The sequence below is a fragment of the Pezoporus wallicus genome, unplaced genomic scaffold (assembly GCF_028554395.1).
Source record: "Pezoporus wallicus isolate ANWC-B61680 ecotype Strahan unplaced genomic scaffold, APGP_CSIRO_Pwel_v1 contig_4722, whole genome shotgun sequence".
NCBI lineage: Eukaryota > Metazoa > Chordata > Aves > Psittaciformes > Psittacidae > Pezoporus > Pezoporus wallicus.
In genome coordinates, this window is record NW_026641840.1 from 7,466,191 (window position 1) to 7,484,880 (window position 18,690).

At 38.2% G+C, this 18,690-nt stretch overlaps 1 protein-coding gene across 1 annotated transcript; it reads left to right on the forward strand.

Moving 5' to 3' along the window:
- The first annotated feature begins 297 nt into the window (after window positions 1-297).
- Window positions 298-12,804, forward strand: PUS7L (pseudouridine synthase 7 like). Its single transcript, XM_057425595.1, has 8 exons — window positions 298-1,213; window positions 2,133-2,292; window positions 3,909-4,104; window positions 5,782-5,880; window positions 7,401-7,482; window positions 9,139-9,410; window positions 11,019-11,072; window positions 11,704-12,804. Exons 1-8 carry the CDS (start codon window positions 319-321, stop codon window positions 12,025-12,027), a joined length of 2,082 nt encoding a protein of 693 aa, XP_057281578.1. The 5' UTR covers window positions 298-318; the 3' UTR covers window positions 12,028-12,804.
- Window positions 12,805-18,690: the final 5,886 nt, after the last annotated feature.

Genomic DNA, 18,690 nt, shown 5'->3' on the forward strand with positions numbered 1-18,690 from the left:
AGGTCGTGGCGCCTTCTGGCGGCGCGGGAGAAGGTTGCGGGTGGTGGTGTCGTTGAACCGGCCGTCGGTGGCCGTCGGTGGCCGTCGGTGGCCGTCGGTGGCCGTCGGTGGCCGTCGGTGGCCGTCGGTGGCCGTCGGTGGCCGTCGGTGGCCGTCGGGCTGCGCTTCCTGCCCTCCTCACCTCCGTCTGCCCGCCGGCCTTTCAGGCACCGAAAACGGTAGTAAGCTGAAATTCTTTTATCGCCCCCGCCTTTCCTCTCTGTCTCCGGTTGCAGGCGTGGCGGTGTGTGTCTGTGAGCAGGGGAAGGCAGGGCAGCCATGCTTCCGTCCTTCAGTTACGTGACTGACCACATCGGCTTCTGTGGTACGATCAAAAACTCGCCCAGCGATTTCATAGTGACAGAAATCGAGGTGCCCCAACACTTACTGAGGGATACTGGGGCTGAATCGCTTCAGAGAGCCGCCGAAGCGCCGCTAGAGCAAAGTACCCCAGACCCGCAGCAGCCCAATGAGCTGAGCGCGGAGTCCCCCGGCCTGTGTGCCGAGGGCTGTCCCGGTGCCGTGCCCAGTCCTTCGGAGCAGGACACAAGCAGGGTAGGAGGCGACTGTTCAGCATCCCCTAACAAAAAGCAGCGCGAGGGTGAACCTGAATTGAAAACGGACCTTGGGGAAGGCCATATACTGGATTCCTTACTAGGGAAACCCATGTGTGAGCGGCTTCATCAGTTTGTCTGTGGTCTGAAGGACACATGGGACCGGGACAGGGATGCCGGCGGTGGCGCTGGAGAGTTTTCGCTGGGACCTGTACTGGACAAGAAAAGTCGAGCTAGCCTACACAGTGCTGTCAGGCAGAAATTCCCCTTTCTGGTCACTGTTACGAAAGGCAATGAAATGATTGTGAAAGGGAATGGAGAGTACAGAGAACTTTGTCAGCTCGTGACTGAAAAGGAAACGAGTGATTTCTTTAAGTTTTTAGATGCAAAGCTAGAAAATTCTACATTTTCTTTTGAGCCTGATGCGGACAAAGAGCACAGAAAAGTAGTTCACCACTTTATCAATAGAAAGTTTGGAAAGCTTTTAGAAACAAAGTCTTTTACTGTGTCAGATGTCAATGATCAGCCAAATATGTCAATTATGGTGCGTTTTCGAGAAAAAAGTTGGTCCAGAAAAAGGTCTGCTGGTGGCTTCAAGGAAAAACAAGATCTTTATACAGGTAAATGTTACATTTTTAGTGAAAGTGTCAGGTATTGTGGTGTTCTTTAGTACAGACTGAAACTCAATCACTTTTATGTGACGTCTAGGCCTGGTTGAGCCATTGTTTATGCTGAAATAAATCATTATTAATGCAATGTAGTTACATCACTGGAGAATGAGATGAATAAATCGAGTTACTGCGGTGATGTTAACACAAACTGTTCAGTGATAATGGTTACATTTTTTTCGTTAGTACTGTAGTACTAACTCTGTGTTATTCCCCATGTGCTAGATTTCCCTTGAAAGTAATTGTGGGATTTTAGAAGATGCGCCTAGAAGTTAGACTAGTTAGTAAGGTCAAAATTGATTTATGGTCTTATTCCTTAAAGCAATTGATTTCTGATAGACAATGTTTCTAGCTTAATGCATGTTTGTTGAATGGTGTTTATCAGGTAGTATTTTTCATAGAATCATAAAATAGTTAGGGTTGGAAAGGACCTTAAGATTGTCTAGTTCCAACCCCCCTGCCATGGGCAGGGACACCTCGCACTAAACCATCTCACCCAAGGCTTCGTCCAGCCTGGCCTTGGACACTGCCAGGGATGGAGCATTCACAGCCTCCCTGGGCAACCTATTCCAGTGCTTCACCACTCTAACAGGAAAGAATTTCCTCCTTATATCCAATCTAAACTTCCCCTGTTTAAGCTTTAAAGGCAGCAGAGGTTTCTGGTTGTTGTTAAGAGTTTTGTGTATTCTGTATTTTTCTTTCAATAATGAAAAAATTCCATTTCCTTTAGTGTTGTGGAGTGGGAAGAGTCTTTCTTTGCAGTTTCCATGCTATTATAGTTTGAAGAGAAGAACCTGCCCATCTGTCATGGCAGGACACCTGTATGATTTACAAGTGCATATTCCTAATAGTTCTGATATGGTTGTTTCAGCGTTCACCCTTCAGAAAGAAAACCTTGAAACACTGGAAGCAATCAGCTTCTTGGCTGCTGAACTTGGTGTTCTTCCTTCAGACTTCAGTTATACTGGCATCAAAGATAAGAAGGCGATTACTTACCAACCTATGGTTGTGAAGAAGGTGACCCCTGAGAGGTACTTACAGTCTGAGTGCATTCAGTTTAGCACTTATTTTTATATGTTAATAAGTATTAACATGGTACAATATTCTGAAATGTTCTTATGGATGTGTCTTCTCATGTGTTACAGCACAGTGGAAATGGCTTTAATATTTTGTGGCTTTAGTGAATATACATCTTAGTGCTGAAGTCTCCAGTGTTGGCATTTGAAAAAAAGTCTTGCCCTTCTTTGTATTTTTCATAATACAAATATTTCATATCATCTGGTACAGTATCCTTGCAGTTCATGCTTATGGGATCCACTTTTCAGTTTCTTGAATACCATCCACTAGCTGGAAGTGAGAAAAAGCCAGTAGTACATGACGTGACAGGTTTCCATGTACTGGCAAAGTATTGTCTTGCCGTCCACATTCAACAACTTAAAAGCTTTATACAGGTACAAAACCAAAGAAAATCATTATACTTTGGACAGATACTGTCTCTGAGTGTTAAGTATGAACTTCTATGATATCGTCCAGTTTAGAAACATGAGATTAAATGAAGAAGCTATCACCAAACCTGAGGGCAGGAAATACATTTTGAATAATGTGTCAATAATACAGGATGTGACTTTCTATTTCTCATTTTGTTATTCTCTGTAGCCGGTTCAGTGAATAAATATATCTGTGTATTAAGTTCTGCCATAGTAACTGTAAAGAATTGTTTGAGGAAAAACCATAACTTATTTCTTCCCAAGCATTAACTTTCTGGTGGGTTTTGGTCTTAGTAACGAAGTAGACTTTACAAATAAAGGAAAGTAGAATGTATGTTTCTAGGATTTATTACTGACAGAAATATATATCAATAGTAAATTTCAACTGCATTTCCTAAGCAATAAGGCCAGTTGTTCAAGAGATAATTAACAAAACTATACATTAATGTTTGAATGATCAAGCAAAATAGTTAAATGCTTCCAAGCCACAAGCATAATGGGGAAAAGAAATAACATTTATAAATAAATAGTTTTTAACGTTATTAAAATATTGGTTAGAATATAAGTTCTTATGCTGAAAGTTTCCTTTGATTTGAATGACTGTTACTTATACATAAGAACAAAGAGATTGAGTGGATACTTTAAAGGGCAAATACTTGACTGTCAGCTATGTTCCAATTGCAAGCACACTCAGAGAATTGGTGCACTGAGTTTTTTGTTAAGGCTGACCAAGAAAGAGCAATTGTATTTTGGAGTCTGCAAGAGCACATTACTTTTTTTCTTTCTCTTTTTTGTTTTTGTTTTTGTTTTTTTTTTTATTAAGAGCAGATTTTTAAACTGAAGAGTAAATTATTTGTTTTTTCAATAAAAAGTGCAAAATTCCATGCAGTTGCCTTGAGAAAATTCAGTGACTTGCTTAATTCTAATATCTGTCAAGCTACAGGCTGTAAATGCAAATGAAGCAAGCATTGAGAAAGTATTTCTGGACTATAAAATTTAAGACTTCTATCTCTGATTTTGTTTTTCTCATAATAATCTGCTTTAAATCCCCCTTTTTCCTAAGTGTTTTTAATTCTAGTACAAAGGTGAAGAAGACATTTATTAGAAGTTGGATAGCTTTAGTAGGGGTGGTTCATGATTTCTCCCAATTATTTATGCAGGTTGAAAGAAATTGGAAGCAAAATGGAAAAAAAGGGTATCAGAATACACAATGTACATTCAGCATGCCAGCACCTGAGACTTGGTCAGCTGAAGGGCAATCACTTTGATGTAGTTGTGAGAGATCTTAAACACCACTGTCATGACTCTTCGGCAGATTTGAAAATGAGAATATCTGAAGCAATGGAAAATGTTGAGGTAAAAAAGCCTTGTGGTTCCCAATAATGAACAGAGTTTTAATTCTGTGCTGTAAAAACCAAAACAAAACTTTTAAAGAAAATGCTTGAAATAGCACAAAACAGCACAAGTAGCACAAAAACTGTCTCCCAGTGTTGATGCTTTTTACAGTTTTATGTCTCTCCTGCATTACTTAAGGAATCAGAACTAAACCTGCCTTCCAAGGAGGGATCATAAGTGAATTAATTCTGTGTTACAGACTGGAGGCCCTGGAGTGATGCAACAAGACAGATGTGAAATTTAGAAGCAAATTATGGATATATCAGCTATTGTTGCACAGACCTAAGGCTGACCAAAGTGATGGGTTTCACTGTGGCTGTTGACGGGGTGAAAGAATATAGTTACACATGTCAACTGATTGCCTCTTTTGGTCATGTGAGGAACATGCATGGTTGGCCCAGGTGAAAAACTTTAATGGCATAAATACATGTGAAATATCTGTAGCGGAAAAAGAAGATCCCCTGAAATTCAATGGATTTTGATTGCTGTTATCCTTTCCCTTAGAAGAAAACCCCATCATCAGACATTCTTAAACTCTTTCTATGAGTTACTACTCATAGAAAGGAAAAACTTTAGGTGTTTTGTGCAGCAGTAATTTTCTCACCTTATCTTTCTAAGTAATAACCATAATATAAATTACTTTAAGAACATTAATCCAGCCTTGAAGACTTTAGTGCAAATTACCCATTATGCAAAAGCAAAGTACATTACATGTATTCTAGAAGTTAATTTTCTTACTGAATAAAGCATTCAACTGCTACTTTAGTGCTTCTCTCTCTCTGCTCTACCTGACTTTTTGTTTTGTTTTTTTTTTTGTTTTGTTGTTTGAAAAATGAACACAAATTCTTATGGTTGTGTGTCTTGCATTATTAGATTTAACTTACTGGTCAGATGAATGACAAAACCAGCATACGTGTTAAACCAAAAATATGGATTTTTCATCTTCTGTGGAAACAAAATCCTGTATGGGACCTATGGATGTCTGAAGCAAGGTTATAGGGTTTGAACTGAATAACCATTTCCAAAACAAATAACCATTTATTTTCTTGCTCGTCTACTCCATGCATACTTACTATTTTCTAGAAAAGGATGTTCTCATTGGGTCACATAGCTGTGATTTTGCTGCCCACATATGACCTGTAACTCATCGGGAGACTTAAAATCCCAATTAGCAGAAGTGCTCACTCTTGATCTTTACTATTGTAATAATAATAGAAAGGATCTCATGAAAAAAGATGAGTATTTTTTAAGAAAAAATGTCCAACAGTGGTTACTGTTCATTATCTGTGCTAAGCTTCATTGGCTTGAGTAGAGATTTCAGAATCTGTGCACATAAAAAGCTCAATTACATTGACTGTGTTTATAATGATTAACTACATAGAAATAATTTTGTTTCATTTACCTATTTTTTGTGAAAGTAAAGACAATGATAGAACTTGGTTGTCTTTTTAGATGCTTCTAAATTAGTTGCTAAAATATTGTAATGAATCATAAGTCATGATTTTGGTACAAATTGCTTTTGATTTAAAAAGTTTGTATGCATTTTGGATGTAAATGTAGATGTGTGTTGTATGTTTACTCTTACTAATTGTACCTGGCATTTCCATGCTTTTAACATATTTATTCTTTATCTTTTAGACAAAAGGTTTTGTAAATTACTACGGACCTCAGCGATTTGGACAAGGACAAAATGTTCAGACAGATCAAATAGGATTGGCTTTACTGAATGAAAAAATGGTATTTTCATTTTGTAATCTAAGTAGTTACTGTCAAGTTAATTTCACATTAGTGTTGCAGTATATAGTGCTGTAATTGACCTTCCCAGTGATGAATTTCATTTGTGAGATAAGCCCGTATGTGTGCTGGAAGTAATTGCCAGGTCAGTTTTGACAACGAAGTAAGTGTGAAGATATTCATACTGAAACGAAACATCTTTTTTAAACAGTAGGTGCAGCTTTCAATAGTTCAAGAAGTAACTTTTCTGTCTATAATTGGTATGTGATTGTGATCGCCATCATGCCCCTTGGCAGAAAAGTGGCTGCATTCCATAAAAGGTTTGAACGCTAAATTAAGCAATCTTTATACAATGTTTATACATGGTCGTGATTGCATTCTGACTTGTAGCCTCTTATCCTGCTAGGGGTCTATATACATTTTTAAAATGTCACAAGATATAGCATAGAATCGTAGGAAAGGATTTGCTTTCTCAATACCAGAGTAACTTAAATGCTATATAGAAGAGATTGCTGCTTTCCATTATTCCTTGGCTACTGTCCCAACTTCTTATTTCTGAGTGATTGCTCCCATGTAAGCTAAGGAGAGCTTATTTGTTAAGTGATAATTCATAAGATAAGTCATATACTTTTCAATGTATATGGTATAGTACTTGGCACAGGAGTAAAACAGAATCAAACATCACATAGGCAAATGAATACTTGAGTATCTTTTTCATTTAATTTGTTTTGATTCTGAGAAAAGTCAGGAAAACTTATCCTCCAAATCTAAGAAGAATCAAGGTTTGACGACAGCCCATAAAAGTTACTGTTGATGTATCTCATTTTGAATGAGCAGTTGGTACGCATGTGCCAGTCCCTGAAGTGTAATGATTTAAATCTCTAGTCTTAACTCAGTTACTTTTAAGTTTAAAACATGTGGGACCTCCTATTTATATTAAAAATGTGCCATTATGGGCTTGTACAGTCCTGTGCAGAAGAGGACAAGAACCAGCTGTCATGGGTTGGTATAAGTGCTAGCAAATTACGTGTCTCCACTGGTGCTGCAAATAGCAGGGGTTAGCATAGTGTTTTCCCTGTCACGGTGTCATCTAATCTAATACAAATCTACAAAAGATTGTTGTCCCTCTGTGTGAGACTGTGAGAAGTGTTCAGTCTATGTTTTATATAAAATATGTGGGAGGGAAAGAAGGAACCTTCCTGTTCAGGATTCTTGATGGCATTAAAAAGTGAAGGAGTTCTAACTGGGTGTTCGAAAAGAGTGATTGATTTCTCATAGAGCTGTGAAAGCTGCCTTGTATCTTCTGTGTGACTAAACCCTTTCTTTAACTTGAGAAGGAATGGAACCATATTTGTTTGCTGTTCATGGCATCTTCTTTGAAAAGAAGAATTTGACTTTGACTCTAAAGAACTGATATAATTGTGAGAGTTTGCAAAATGTGTTAACACAGAATTGGATGCATGACTGTTTAGTTGACAAATAGTTAAATTTAAAAAATTACAAATTACTAATGTTCTTCAAAGGTGAAAGCTGTGAAGTTATTCTTTACACCTGAAGATACTGATGACCCTGTAAACAATGCAAAAAGATACTTTCTTGGAACTGGTATGTCCCTCTGAATTGTCTATGTATTTTTTCAGGGTCAGTATTGTGAGGGAATAAGGTGTTGCTGCACAGAGAGATACTTTTTATTTTGCTGCTACTTTATAATTATATAATAATATTTATAGTAATATATATAATAATAATATAATAACTTGCAGGTTATTACTCAGTAGAGTTGCACAGTTAAAAACTAGGTGATGATGAGGTCCTGAATATGCACAATAGTGGAAATGTACTTCTGGTGCAAGACAGTATAGAAAAAACACCATATAGCATAATGCTGGAAAAGACTAAGATAATTTTATCAAAGCATTTCTAGCCTCCTTCCATCTGTCCTTCCATCTGTATATACGAATGAGGCACCCAGCTTATACTCAGAAGTTAACAGATGTGGGTATCTAATCTTGTATCTCTTTAATTATGTATCTCTTCCATAGTTTCCCGTGATCTACCTTCTTTCTGTCTTGAACTGAAATCAACAAAGTATGTCAAAAGCAGAAGTGTGCTGAATAAAATGGTGTTCTATTTACTGGGTTTATCATTCATATTAAGTTTCTCTCCAAAGCTAAAAATTTTGGAGTTGCTCTTGACTTCAAATACATTTTTTCCTTTTAAATATTCCACATCTATTAGCCAGCTTCTCACTGGAGATTGACAAAGCAGCTGTGATAGCTGGACTTGAAGAAAAAATTCCTGACAATGAGGGTGGTAAAACAAAAACAGATTGCCCAGAGAGGTGGTATATGAGTCATTGCTGGAGGCATTCAATGCCAGGCTGGATGTTGTTCTGGGTAACCTGATCTAGTTGAATTTGTCCCTGCTCATTGCAGGAGGGTTGGACTAGATGACCTTTGAAGGCCCCTTCCAACCCATACTAGTCTGTGATTCTGTGACATATGGCTTAAATAGACACAGATACATATTTAATTTCACAAAAAAGTTCAGATGGATCGTTCTGTGCTGTATGTTGCTGTATGATGCATGGAAAAATATTGATGTAGACTCTGAGAACAGCTGCTTGCCTTTTCCTGAAAGCAAAAGGTAAAGGGCTATGCAAAAGGCTTCATCAGGTAATCACTTGTAATGAGAAAATATGTAGACCATAAGATTTTAAACTTAGAACATTTATATATTGTAGTACAAATCTGATTAAGTGTATTTTCATCTTGGTTGAGGCTCAGGCTTCCCAATGGCCAATGCAATTTGTACCTTTAAAATAAAGACATGGTTTTTACCTCATATGAATACATTGATGTGAAGTAGAGCTTTAATGCTCTTTTACAGCTTGATTTTTAACTTCAGTTATCTGGTCTAAAAACAACTTCAGACTGATGAAGAAAGTTTCTAAAGAAAAACCAACCTCCCCCTCCCCGCAGCAAAATACCAAACCCCAAACGCAGCTAAACTGAATATAAGCTAGTTTAGTTTATACTGCATGAAACAGAATAGAATTCATGGGACTGTGTTGATAGGCAATTTGTCTAACATAACACATTGAAGGAAAGGAAATAATAACCTAAAGGTCAGCATAAAAGGGTTAGACTGATACCTTTTTTCCCCTACCTGATTATTTCATCTTCTTAGGTGTATTTTTCCTTGGTACATAATATGTGAAAAATCAGGGAGTACTTACATGGTTATTTTTGTTTATATCAGAAGATGCAAAGGGTGCGCTTGTGATGCTGCCAGAATTTAAAGTGAGAGAGAAGATGTTGCTACGAGCTTTACATCGCTATGGTGTAAATCATGAAGGTTGTACCAAAGGATGGCTCAACATTCCTCATTCCATGCGCATATTCTATGTCCATGCTTATTGCAGTAAAATTTGGAATGAAGCAGCATCATATAGGCTGAAGATTTATGGTTCAAAAGTTGTTGAGGGTGATCTTGTTTTCTCAGAAGATGAAAGCATTTCCCTGAATGACAAGGTGAGTCTTCACAAAATAGTTCTTTTTAAAAAAAACCCAAAAGCTTAATGCAGTTGAATGCATACTTAGACACACTGTAATGTTTTTATTTTGGTTCATTCATTAAACTATTTAATACTAGTTCCAAAGATGAAAAAAGTGATGCAGCTTTTTCTTATTTACCATGAATGGGCATATAAACTATGAATGTCAGAACTGATACCTGTAAGAATTTAGTCTGCATGACATATCACACTCATCTTCGGATCCGACTAGGAAAAAACTTAAGGGTGGACTCTGGGTGGGCCTATATTACCAGTCAGTTCAGTCTTGAGTCTTTCTCTCTGGGTCAGATCTTCCTGTTACATATAATGAATGGTGAAAGGTGCATCAGGAAAGCCCATGGTCAGGCTGAACTAGCAATCTCATTGCAGGTATGCTGCTGAAGCATGTTTAGCACAATTTCAGATACTCAGGCAATTGGATGGTGGGTCTAAACTGTTAGCAGCAGTCTTCTTAAGAAAAGTAGTAAAGGGCAAAGGAGTGCTTCTGCTTGCTCACAGCGCACCCTGGGTGCTGTGCATGGTGCCATGGGTGAGCCAGTGAGCAGAAGCCAGTGGTAGAGTGTCTGTTCCCAGGTCTTGGCATGCTGAAGTCCATTCTGAAGCCGCCTCTCCTTAAAGGATTAGCAGACCTTTTATTTTTTGTGGAAACATTTGAGTCTCTTCTGCCATGTAACAAGTGATGGGACAAGAAGAAACAGTCTCAAGGTGTGCCAGGGGAGGTTAAGAGTGGATGTTAGGAAAAATTCCTTCACTGAAAGGGTTGTTCAAGCATTGATACAGTCTGCCCAGGGAAGTGGTTGAATCACATCCCTGGAGGCATGTGGTGCTTAGGGACATGGTTTAGTGGTGGACTTGGCAGTGTTAGGTTTACAGCTGGACTTGATGATCTTAAGGGTGTTTTCAAACCTAAATAATTCTATGATTCTTTCTCCTGATCATCAGACAAAGCATAGTATTTTGCAGTGTTTTACTGCAGATTTCCTGGGTGTGAACATAGGCAGAACGTGTCTGATTTCTTTTGGGTGAACATCTTACAAGTTTGAAAGCAAGAGCATTTGAAAGGTTACTGAATAACCTCCAGTCCCCGTAGAGAGGCTTCTGTTTCCACTGCAGTTTTTCTTCATCAGTATTTTGAGAGTAAATATTAGTAAAACAAGTAGATCAAATAAAATGAAAAGCAGAGGTAGCAAATTCAGTATTGAGTTACTGAGTTTAATAATAGCTCTATTCCTATTTAATATAAAATATTTTTTCTTGGTTATTTTTGCTTTTGCTGTTGTAGCACAAGATTGAATTGACACAGTTAACTTCAAATTCAAAGAATATGAGCTTGGAATGATAGTTTGCTAAGTAGTGGCATCAGGAAATATTTAATGCAATACCATTTACCAGTAAGCAAATTACTTTATATTAAGCATCTCTACTGTTTTTCATACCTGAAATAGATTATTGTCCTTGTCAAATAACCTTAGGGAGGTTTGGGAGTGCAGTGCATAATTCCTAAAATAAAGTGGATGGTTTATTTTTAAAAAAGCTTTCTTTTTCTTCTTAAATATCTTGGAAGGTTCATGTAGTCACTGCTGCAGAAGAATCGGCCAACAAATACTCTATAAACCAAGTAAGTCTGTATGAAAAATTCTGAGTTGTTGATCTCTTTTTTTAAATGTTTTGTTTTAAAAATAATGGGATTAATTTAACTGGTGCAGTCTTCCTTGCCAGAAAGCACATTAAAGAAAATACACGTGAACTAATCTCCGCTCTCATAACAAACTAGAGGAAAGAGTTTTTACTTTGCAGTGGAAATACGTACAGTGTCATTTGCAGTGTGGCACTTCAATTTATCTTGAAGCTGAATGTAGATACTTAGAAAACTTTTTCATTCTACTGGGTAAAACACTCAAGAGCAGCTGACATTCTAGTTTTTGAAGGTGCAGGGTGCATAGTTGTGAATTTTTACAGAGGCAACTTAAAGTCTTTATTGAGGTGTCTTTCCCAACATGTAAGGAAATTCACGTTAGTATCTTTCTAGTTTGTTTTAGGAATTCTGGTTCACTGAATATTTTTCCTGCTTTAATTACATCCAAGATACCTGCTTTACACAGCTTCATTTCACAAGAGAAGCTGCTGTTTTACTATGTTATGTCCCCAAACACAAGATATAGGCACATTTTAAATTATAATCACGTTTATTTAAAGGGGATTTGGTGGGCTTTATTTCAAACATATTTGTCATCTTTTTTTCTTTGAAGGTGGTTCTTCCAGTGGTGGGACATAGTATCAAGTATCCCAGTAATAAAGTTGGGCAATGGTACCACGAAAGGCTTTCTAAGGATGAGCTGCAGATGTGCAAATTCAGAGTGTCTCCACTACAGCTGAATATACCTGGATGCTACAGACCCATTTTGAAAAAAGTTCAGAATTTGTCATATTATTTTGAAGTCAATGAAAAAGGAATCAAAATTGAAGACAACCATCTGAATGAATCAAAAGTCTCTCTTCATATATCATTTGACCTTGATCCTTCATGTTACGCAACAGTTTGTTTAAGAGAAATAATGAAATGTGACTTTTAAGATTGCAGTTAATGAAAGACTGTAGGAATATAATACAATGGTGATATGTTATGTATAATGCCAGGAAACTAAGAGAGAATAACAGGTTCAAGCCAGGAACGGGAACAATTCGTAGATTGAGATTAATAATGCTTAGGAAAATAAGCCCACTCAGAACCTTTAGAATGTCCCAAACATTCCGAACCCTAAATGGAAGCCTTTGGATGCATTGGAGTAAAACTGTTTTATGCTAGGCAGGTCTAACAGAACATGAAGAAACTATGGGCTGCAAGCATGTATTTCATGTTTGCATAGACATCTGCCTTGCAAAGTTAAACCCTGGAAAAATGTTTGCAATAAAGAAATGCACCCTTTATTTCATAATCTTTGTTCATAAAGTGATTTATACTAAGTGCCGTTCAAGCAATGTTACAAGTTGCAGCCTACAGGTATCTAACTGAAAAGTTGCTGTACTGAGGTGCCTTAAATACATTATGGTTTTGTTGTGTGCAGGTACTAAGTGTTAAAAGTCCTGAATCAACAGTGACACGTTTGATGAATCCCCCAACTAAGTTAATGCCAAGGATTGCAGAATTAAGTTGTGCGTAGCTGTGAGTTAGAACCTATTCAAGTAAGCTGATCAAGATGAGGTGAGTAATTAACATAGCTGCAAACCCATTCAAATAAAACCAGACCCCTGTTTTACTGTTTACAGGACTCTATTGCTGTGAGGTATTATGATAGCAAAAATACATTAATGGAACCATCCCTGGAAAAAAAGGTTTTGTCTTTTTTTCTTAATTAAAAAAAAAATAAAAATCATTGTGATAAAATGAGTGGATCTGTGAAAAGGGGAGAGCAGAAAATGCCATTTACTTTAATGAGGTGTTTGACACTGTCCCAGAATATTCCTGAAACCAAGTTATGACATTAATGTCTGGATGGGTGAACAGCCAAATGGGTAAAAAAGGGAATTGGATGATGCAGCTCGGGGAACAGCAGTTAATGGGTCATACCTTACCCAGAGTAAGTACCACTTGAGGGTCTCCTGGGCCCCATCCTGTCAATGTCTTTGTCAGTGACCTGGATGAAATGATGGAATTTCCCCTCATAGAACGTGCAGATGAATCTAATATAAGCGAACAGATGGAATTCTGAAGGATCAGGCTGCTGTTCAGGCCAACCTATATGTGCTGGAGGAGCAGGCCAACAGGAACCTTATGATATTCAGCAAGGATGAATTCAAAGTGCTGCCCCCAGGAAGGAAGCACCCCTACAGCAGCCAGACTGGGGAGCAGCTCTTTGGGCATGGCTCCGGGAGACTGGTTGGCAGCTGAACATGGGCCAGCTGTATGCGTGGCAGCAAGGGTGACCAGCAGCCTCCTGGGACACAGACAGAAGAGGGAGGCAAGGGATTATGTCTCATATTTCAGTGCTTTTTGGACCACATTCAACTTCTATGTCCGTTTGTGATCCCCAGCACAAAGAAAGACATGAAAAAATTAGGGCAAATTCACCCAAGGGTTTCCAAGCTATTTGAGGACTGGAGCCCCTGCCGTTTGAGGAGACACTGAAGGAACTGGGCTTCTTCAACCTGGAGAAGACACACCTTAGGGGTGGAACCAACAGCAGCTTCCCAGTATTTATGGAGAGGTTAGCAAATAGGAGGAGCCAGGCTGTTCAGAGCGGTGCACAGCAGGAGAACAAGAGACAGTGAGCATAAATTTAAATGAAAACTTTTAAACTTTCCCCCCATGAGGACAGTCAGGCTGTGGAACAGGCTGTCCAGAGACTCTGCAGTCCCGTGTGAGGAGGTTTCTGAGACCAAATGGGATAAAGCTCTGAGCAACCTGCTCAGAGTTTAGAGGTAACCCTAATTCGTGGAGGCAGTTGCACTAGAGACCAGAGATCTGTTCCAACCCGGATTACCCTGTGTCCCTGCGCCGGACATTGCAAGTGTTTATTCAATCTGTAGGTGGCAGTATGACTACGCAAAGTCTACTCATTTTTGGCGAGTAAGAATCAGTAATGTACATTGAATTCTATTTATGGCATCAGTCTTTCAGTTGTTGCTAACAGCTGAATAAGGTAAATCTCCAAACACTGATAAATAGATGTAGAATTATAGGAACAGGAAAAACAGAAAATAGAAATAGAAATATACTTCACATGATTTCAGTGCTTGTATAAAACCATAGCAGTGAAGGATCCAGATAATTCACTGCATCACTGGAGAAGATTACTCCGTAAGTCTGTATCAGTAATTAAAAATTTGACCCTTAGCTTTTGTAAGGGAAAATAGACTGTCATGCAAACAATAGCTATAGAGCCACTGCAAGTGACTTACAATGCTTGCTGTATTACAGTGCTTACTATACACCTCAGGTTTGTGGCATAGAGCCAAACTGACACAAAAATTCATTTCCCTGCCATGACCCATCTGGGACAGCTTTGTTCCTGTCTTCATTTGTCAGTATCATCTCTTTTGTCTTTCACCTGCCCTTAAAAATGCCCCTCTTCTGGAAAATTATTTTAAAATCAAGTTGTTTTGGTACAGCACAGCTCAAAAAGATTTGGTCTGTGGCCACTGACATGGTAAAATGTTCCAGTGCATACAGGAAGCTGCATGCAGCTGTAATGACCAGAAGAAATAAATTAGCACTGAAGTTCTATTTAAAAAGACTATTGTGGTCTTCTTCAGTGTTGCTCAAAACAGCCTTGACAACTATCTCATCACATACAAGATTTGAATACAGAAAGAATTAGAAGTTGAGCCTTGATGAGGGAAACCACAAAAGGTCAGATTAAAAGGTTTTTGACTGAAAGGCATGCTATTTTAAAATAAAAGATCAGAAGGTGGTGTTAAAAGAGTTCCCCTATAATAATTTTAGGCTCATTTGTCAGTGCTTCCATTGAACACTAAAAGGACTAATCTTCTTAAACAAATCACTTTTTCAGCAACTTTAAGGTGAAAGAGCTAATTATGTGTGTCCATGGATTAAATTCCTGTAGTAGAAATGTTCTACTAGGGAAAAGTCAGTTTGCTATTAAAGTCTTTATATAGCAAACATCCTTCTTATTTCAGTTGGCATTTGTTTGTAGTTAATTCTCTTAATCCTAGCAGCTATTTTGCAGGTTTGTGTACATGAACAGCTGAATCCAGAGTTTGTGTAAGAGCAATAGTCACCTCCCTAAGTATAATCTATATAAGCAAAACATCTGTGCCCCTGCATTTAGAAATGATCATCATTGTGCACTGATCTGAGTTTAAGGAAAAGATAGGTGTATTAGTCATCTCTCATCTTACTAAGCACTTCTATTGCCACCATCCTTTTCTGGGAAGCCTTAGCACTTTGCTAATACTAATGAAGGCAGGTCTGACTGTTTCTAACAAAAGGGGTTCAATGGCAGTTGATTTTTTTCAGCACAGATGATAGATAATTGGGCATTTGAATGGGAAAAATGCAAATGTTCTGAATCTGTGAAATCCTATTACTTTTAATTCATTACAAATTTGACAACTAGTATTATCCACAGTGAGAATGTACAAATTTTCAGGTCTTTCGGAATGAGGTGGCTTAAAATTGCATTCCTATCATAAAGGCAGTTCAGAAGCCAGGTAGGTGTGTGATTATTGACCCAGCTCACTCATTAAAACTCCATTAACTTCTCTCTTAGTGGCAGTGCCTGTCAGCTGATGAGCATATAAACCTCCTTTCCTTTCTCTTGCAGAACTTTTGCAAAAAAAAAAAAGCTCAAGGGAACAAGCTGAGAAACTATTAACACTTTCCTTTCTTTCAGTGGACAGTCACCCCTTGAAGCCCACTGGTTCAGCTCTAGATCATTTTCAGAGGAAATGAAACCCAGAAGCATGTTCCAGCTGCATGCCAAGCACCCAAATGGAGGAACAGGGATCCAAATGAGAAGTTGGTCACTTGGATGGCTTCAGACCATATACAGGGGTGCATTCTGCTATGAAGTCTAAACAACATTTAGCTCAAAGTAAAACCACTGAACCACATGTTGTGTACAGATAGGGACTTCAGTGCTCCAGTATGTTAATCTGTTCCTGTCACACGAAAAAGCTTGCTCATGTAGGCGATGTTGTATTTGCAAGGAAGGCAGAATCAATGAAGTCAGATGTTTGCACCATCTGGAGTTACTTTATTCCGCTTAGCAAAAGTTAGCCTTATATTAGAGAAATTTAAATGCATTTTCAGCTTCTGCACAAATATTCCTACCTGCTTAGAACAGTGATGTTTTTAATTAACTCTAGAAATGACTGATTCAAAAAACTTGGTTTTATCTGTCTTCCAGAATGTTCCTGCACTTCAAAACCTAGGACACCCTCTCCAGCTCCCAGAAAATAGCACTTTGTATTTTTTTACCTTCAGATCTCTGTTCACATCTCTACTGATACTATTAATAATAAGTCAGATTTCTGATTTTCAGATTTTTGCATAAAAAAGAATTGTAGTAATACGTGGACAAACCATTCACTTGTGAAAGCAGGACATGAATCATTTAGTGATTTCATACTGATATTGTATAGAAACAAATACATAGAACTAAACTGGATATGAATTTAGTGCTCTACAACTCCAGTGACTTGAGTCAAGGTTCAGTCTTGTCATCCTGTCTGCAATGGTTCCTGTAAGTGGGTATGTAGGAAAGAGTAGAACAAGAGAAGTCCATATGGTATTTATCCTCTACTTTGAGTTCAGGCAATTTCCTGAGCCTCAGTGTTTTTTCTGTATAATAACTCTCAGTGGATTTCTTTCCCAGATATTTCTCATCTTCCCTTAAATATATTCAACCTCTTCTCAGAGTTCCATGTTTGATACCTGTTGTACAAAGAGGCACCTTTTTTTTTTGTTGTTGTTGGTTTAAACTGCCTCCTTCTGACTTCATTTGATGATCTTTGGATCTTATATTTCTATACAAGGAACAGTAAAGACTTTATCCATCCTTGTGGTACTCAGCCATTTGTATGCTTCCCATATCTATCCTTTCATGTAAATCAGTTGCTTACTACAACTAAGCAGCCATGCAGTCTCTGCTCCTATGGAAGCTACTCCATGCTTACAATAATTTTTGTCCTGTGAACTTTTCTTGGGTTTTAGTATGGCCTTTTGGAGACAAGGGATCTAGAACTGCACACAGTTCAATTTTTATGGTATGGATTTCTCCACTGACATGGAGTATTTTTGACATGTTTGTTTTGTCCTGCACCTCTCCTATGTGATTTCCTTTTTGACACACCTTTCTTCCTCAAGCACTGAAGTAACGTATTTTGGGAACTAGGGAACATAACCCCAGGGTTCCACCTCAGAGTGGTGATTTCACCCTGAAAGTCCAGTGAAAGCTCATTATTTTATGTGTGAAGTCAGGATTTGTTTTGTCTGTGAGTCACTTTGCATGTGTCTACACTCTAAATTTCATCTGCTGTTGTATTACCCTGTCATTAGCATCATGAGGATTTTCTGCAGTTCTTCACGCTCTACCCTTATCTTTGTTACTCTGAGTAATTCAGTATCATCATCAGTCACCCCTGTTCTTCACCCCTTTAATACACACACTGAACTGCATTCCAGGGCTCTCTAGCTTATACAGTGACTGCTTAAAGGTGCTTGGTGATGAACTTTGTTGAGTGCCTACTGGGAGCCCAAGTGCACCATCTCCGCTGCAGCAGGTATTTCCATGCAGGTCATAACCTTTCCACAGGGCTCCAAGGAGACTGCAAGGCAATACTTTACAGAAGCCATGTCAGCCTTTCCCCGGTGGATCACAATTCAAGTGTCCACTACTTCTGTCCTGTAATAGATTTTTGCCCATTACAATTCTCTGGCTTATAGGCTTGTACTCTAATTTTGTTCTCTAATTTTTTCATCCCCATTATACAGTATATAATTTACAATTATATAATTAAACAGCTTAGACTATTTAAGATCTACTATATTACAGAATAACTATATACATAGAAAATATATACTGTTGTTACCAGTAATCTGAAACTGAGTTGAAGGTATGAGGGATAAACTGAAGAAGGCATACCAGCTTAGAGCATTTTTTAGTCCCATTAAAATGCTCATGGGTTTTGAAAGATCTTGGTTTGGATTTGTATTCTGCTTGGTTCAAAGCAGAAATTTGAATCCTATTTCATCATAGCCTGTTAACCACATTAAGAGGCTGTAAAAGTAACTTAATGATGGTAGTGTCAAAGAATGAAATTTTTGACTGAAAATAAAAGAAAGACTTTCTTGAAATTTGAATATGGGAGATAAAATGTCAGGTTTAATTCAGGTGGAAAAGACTTTGGATCTGTGTGGCGTGGTTAGCAGATTATTCTGCAACAACAAACTGACACTGCTGCAAGCTCATGCTCAGTGTCCAGGTCCTAGTGATGAGGTATGGGAAAGATTGTCCCTAATGAGAACCTTGCTTTTGAGCATCAGAGTTTTGGGACGGGGAAACAAGGAAGTACACGTATGCGAAGTAGGACATTTGGGAATGTCATTAGTACCTAACCACTGCTGAGAACCCAAGCCTTAGAGGCAACATCTCAGAGAAAATTAAGTTAAGCACTTAAATCAACATGTCAGTTTTCAAAGTCTGGGCTATATGTTTGGGCTTAACCATATCAGTTAGGGGTGCATTTTTTTAATCCTAAATTTATACCTAAAG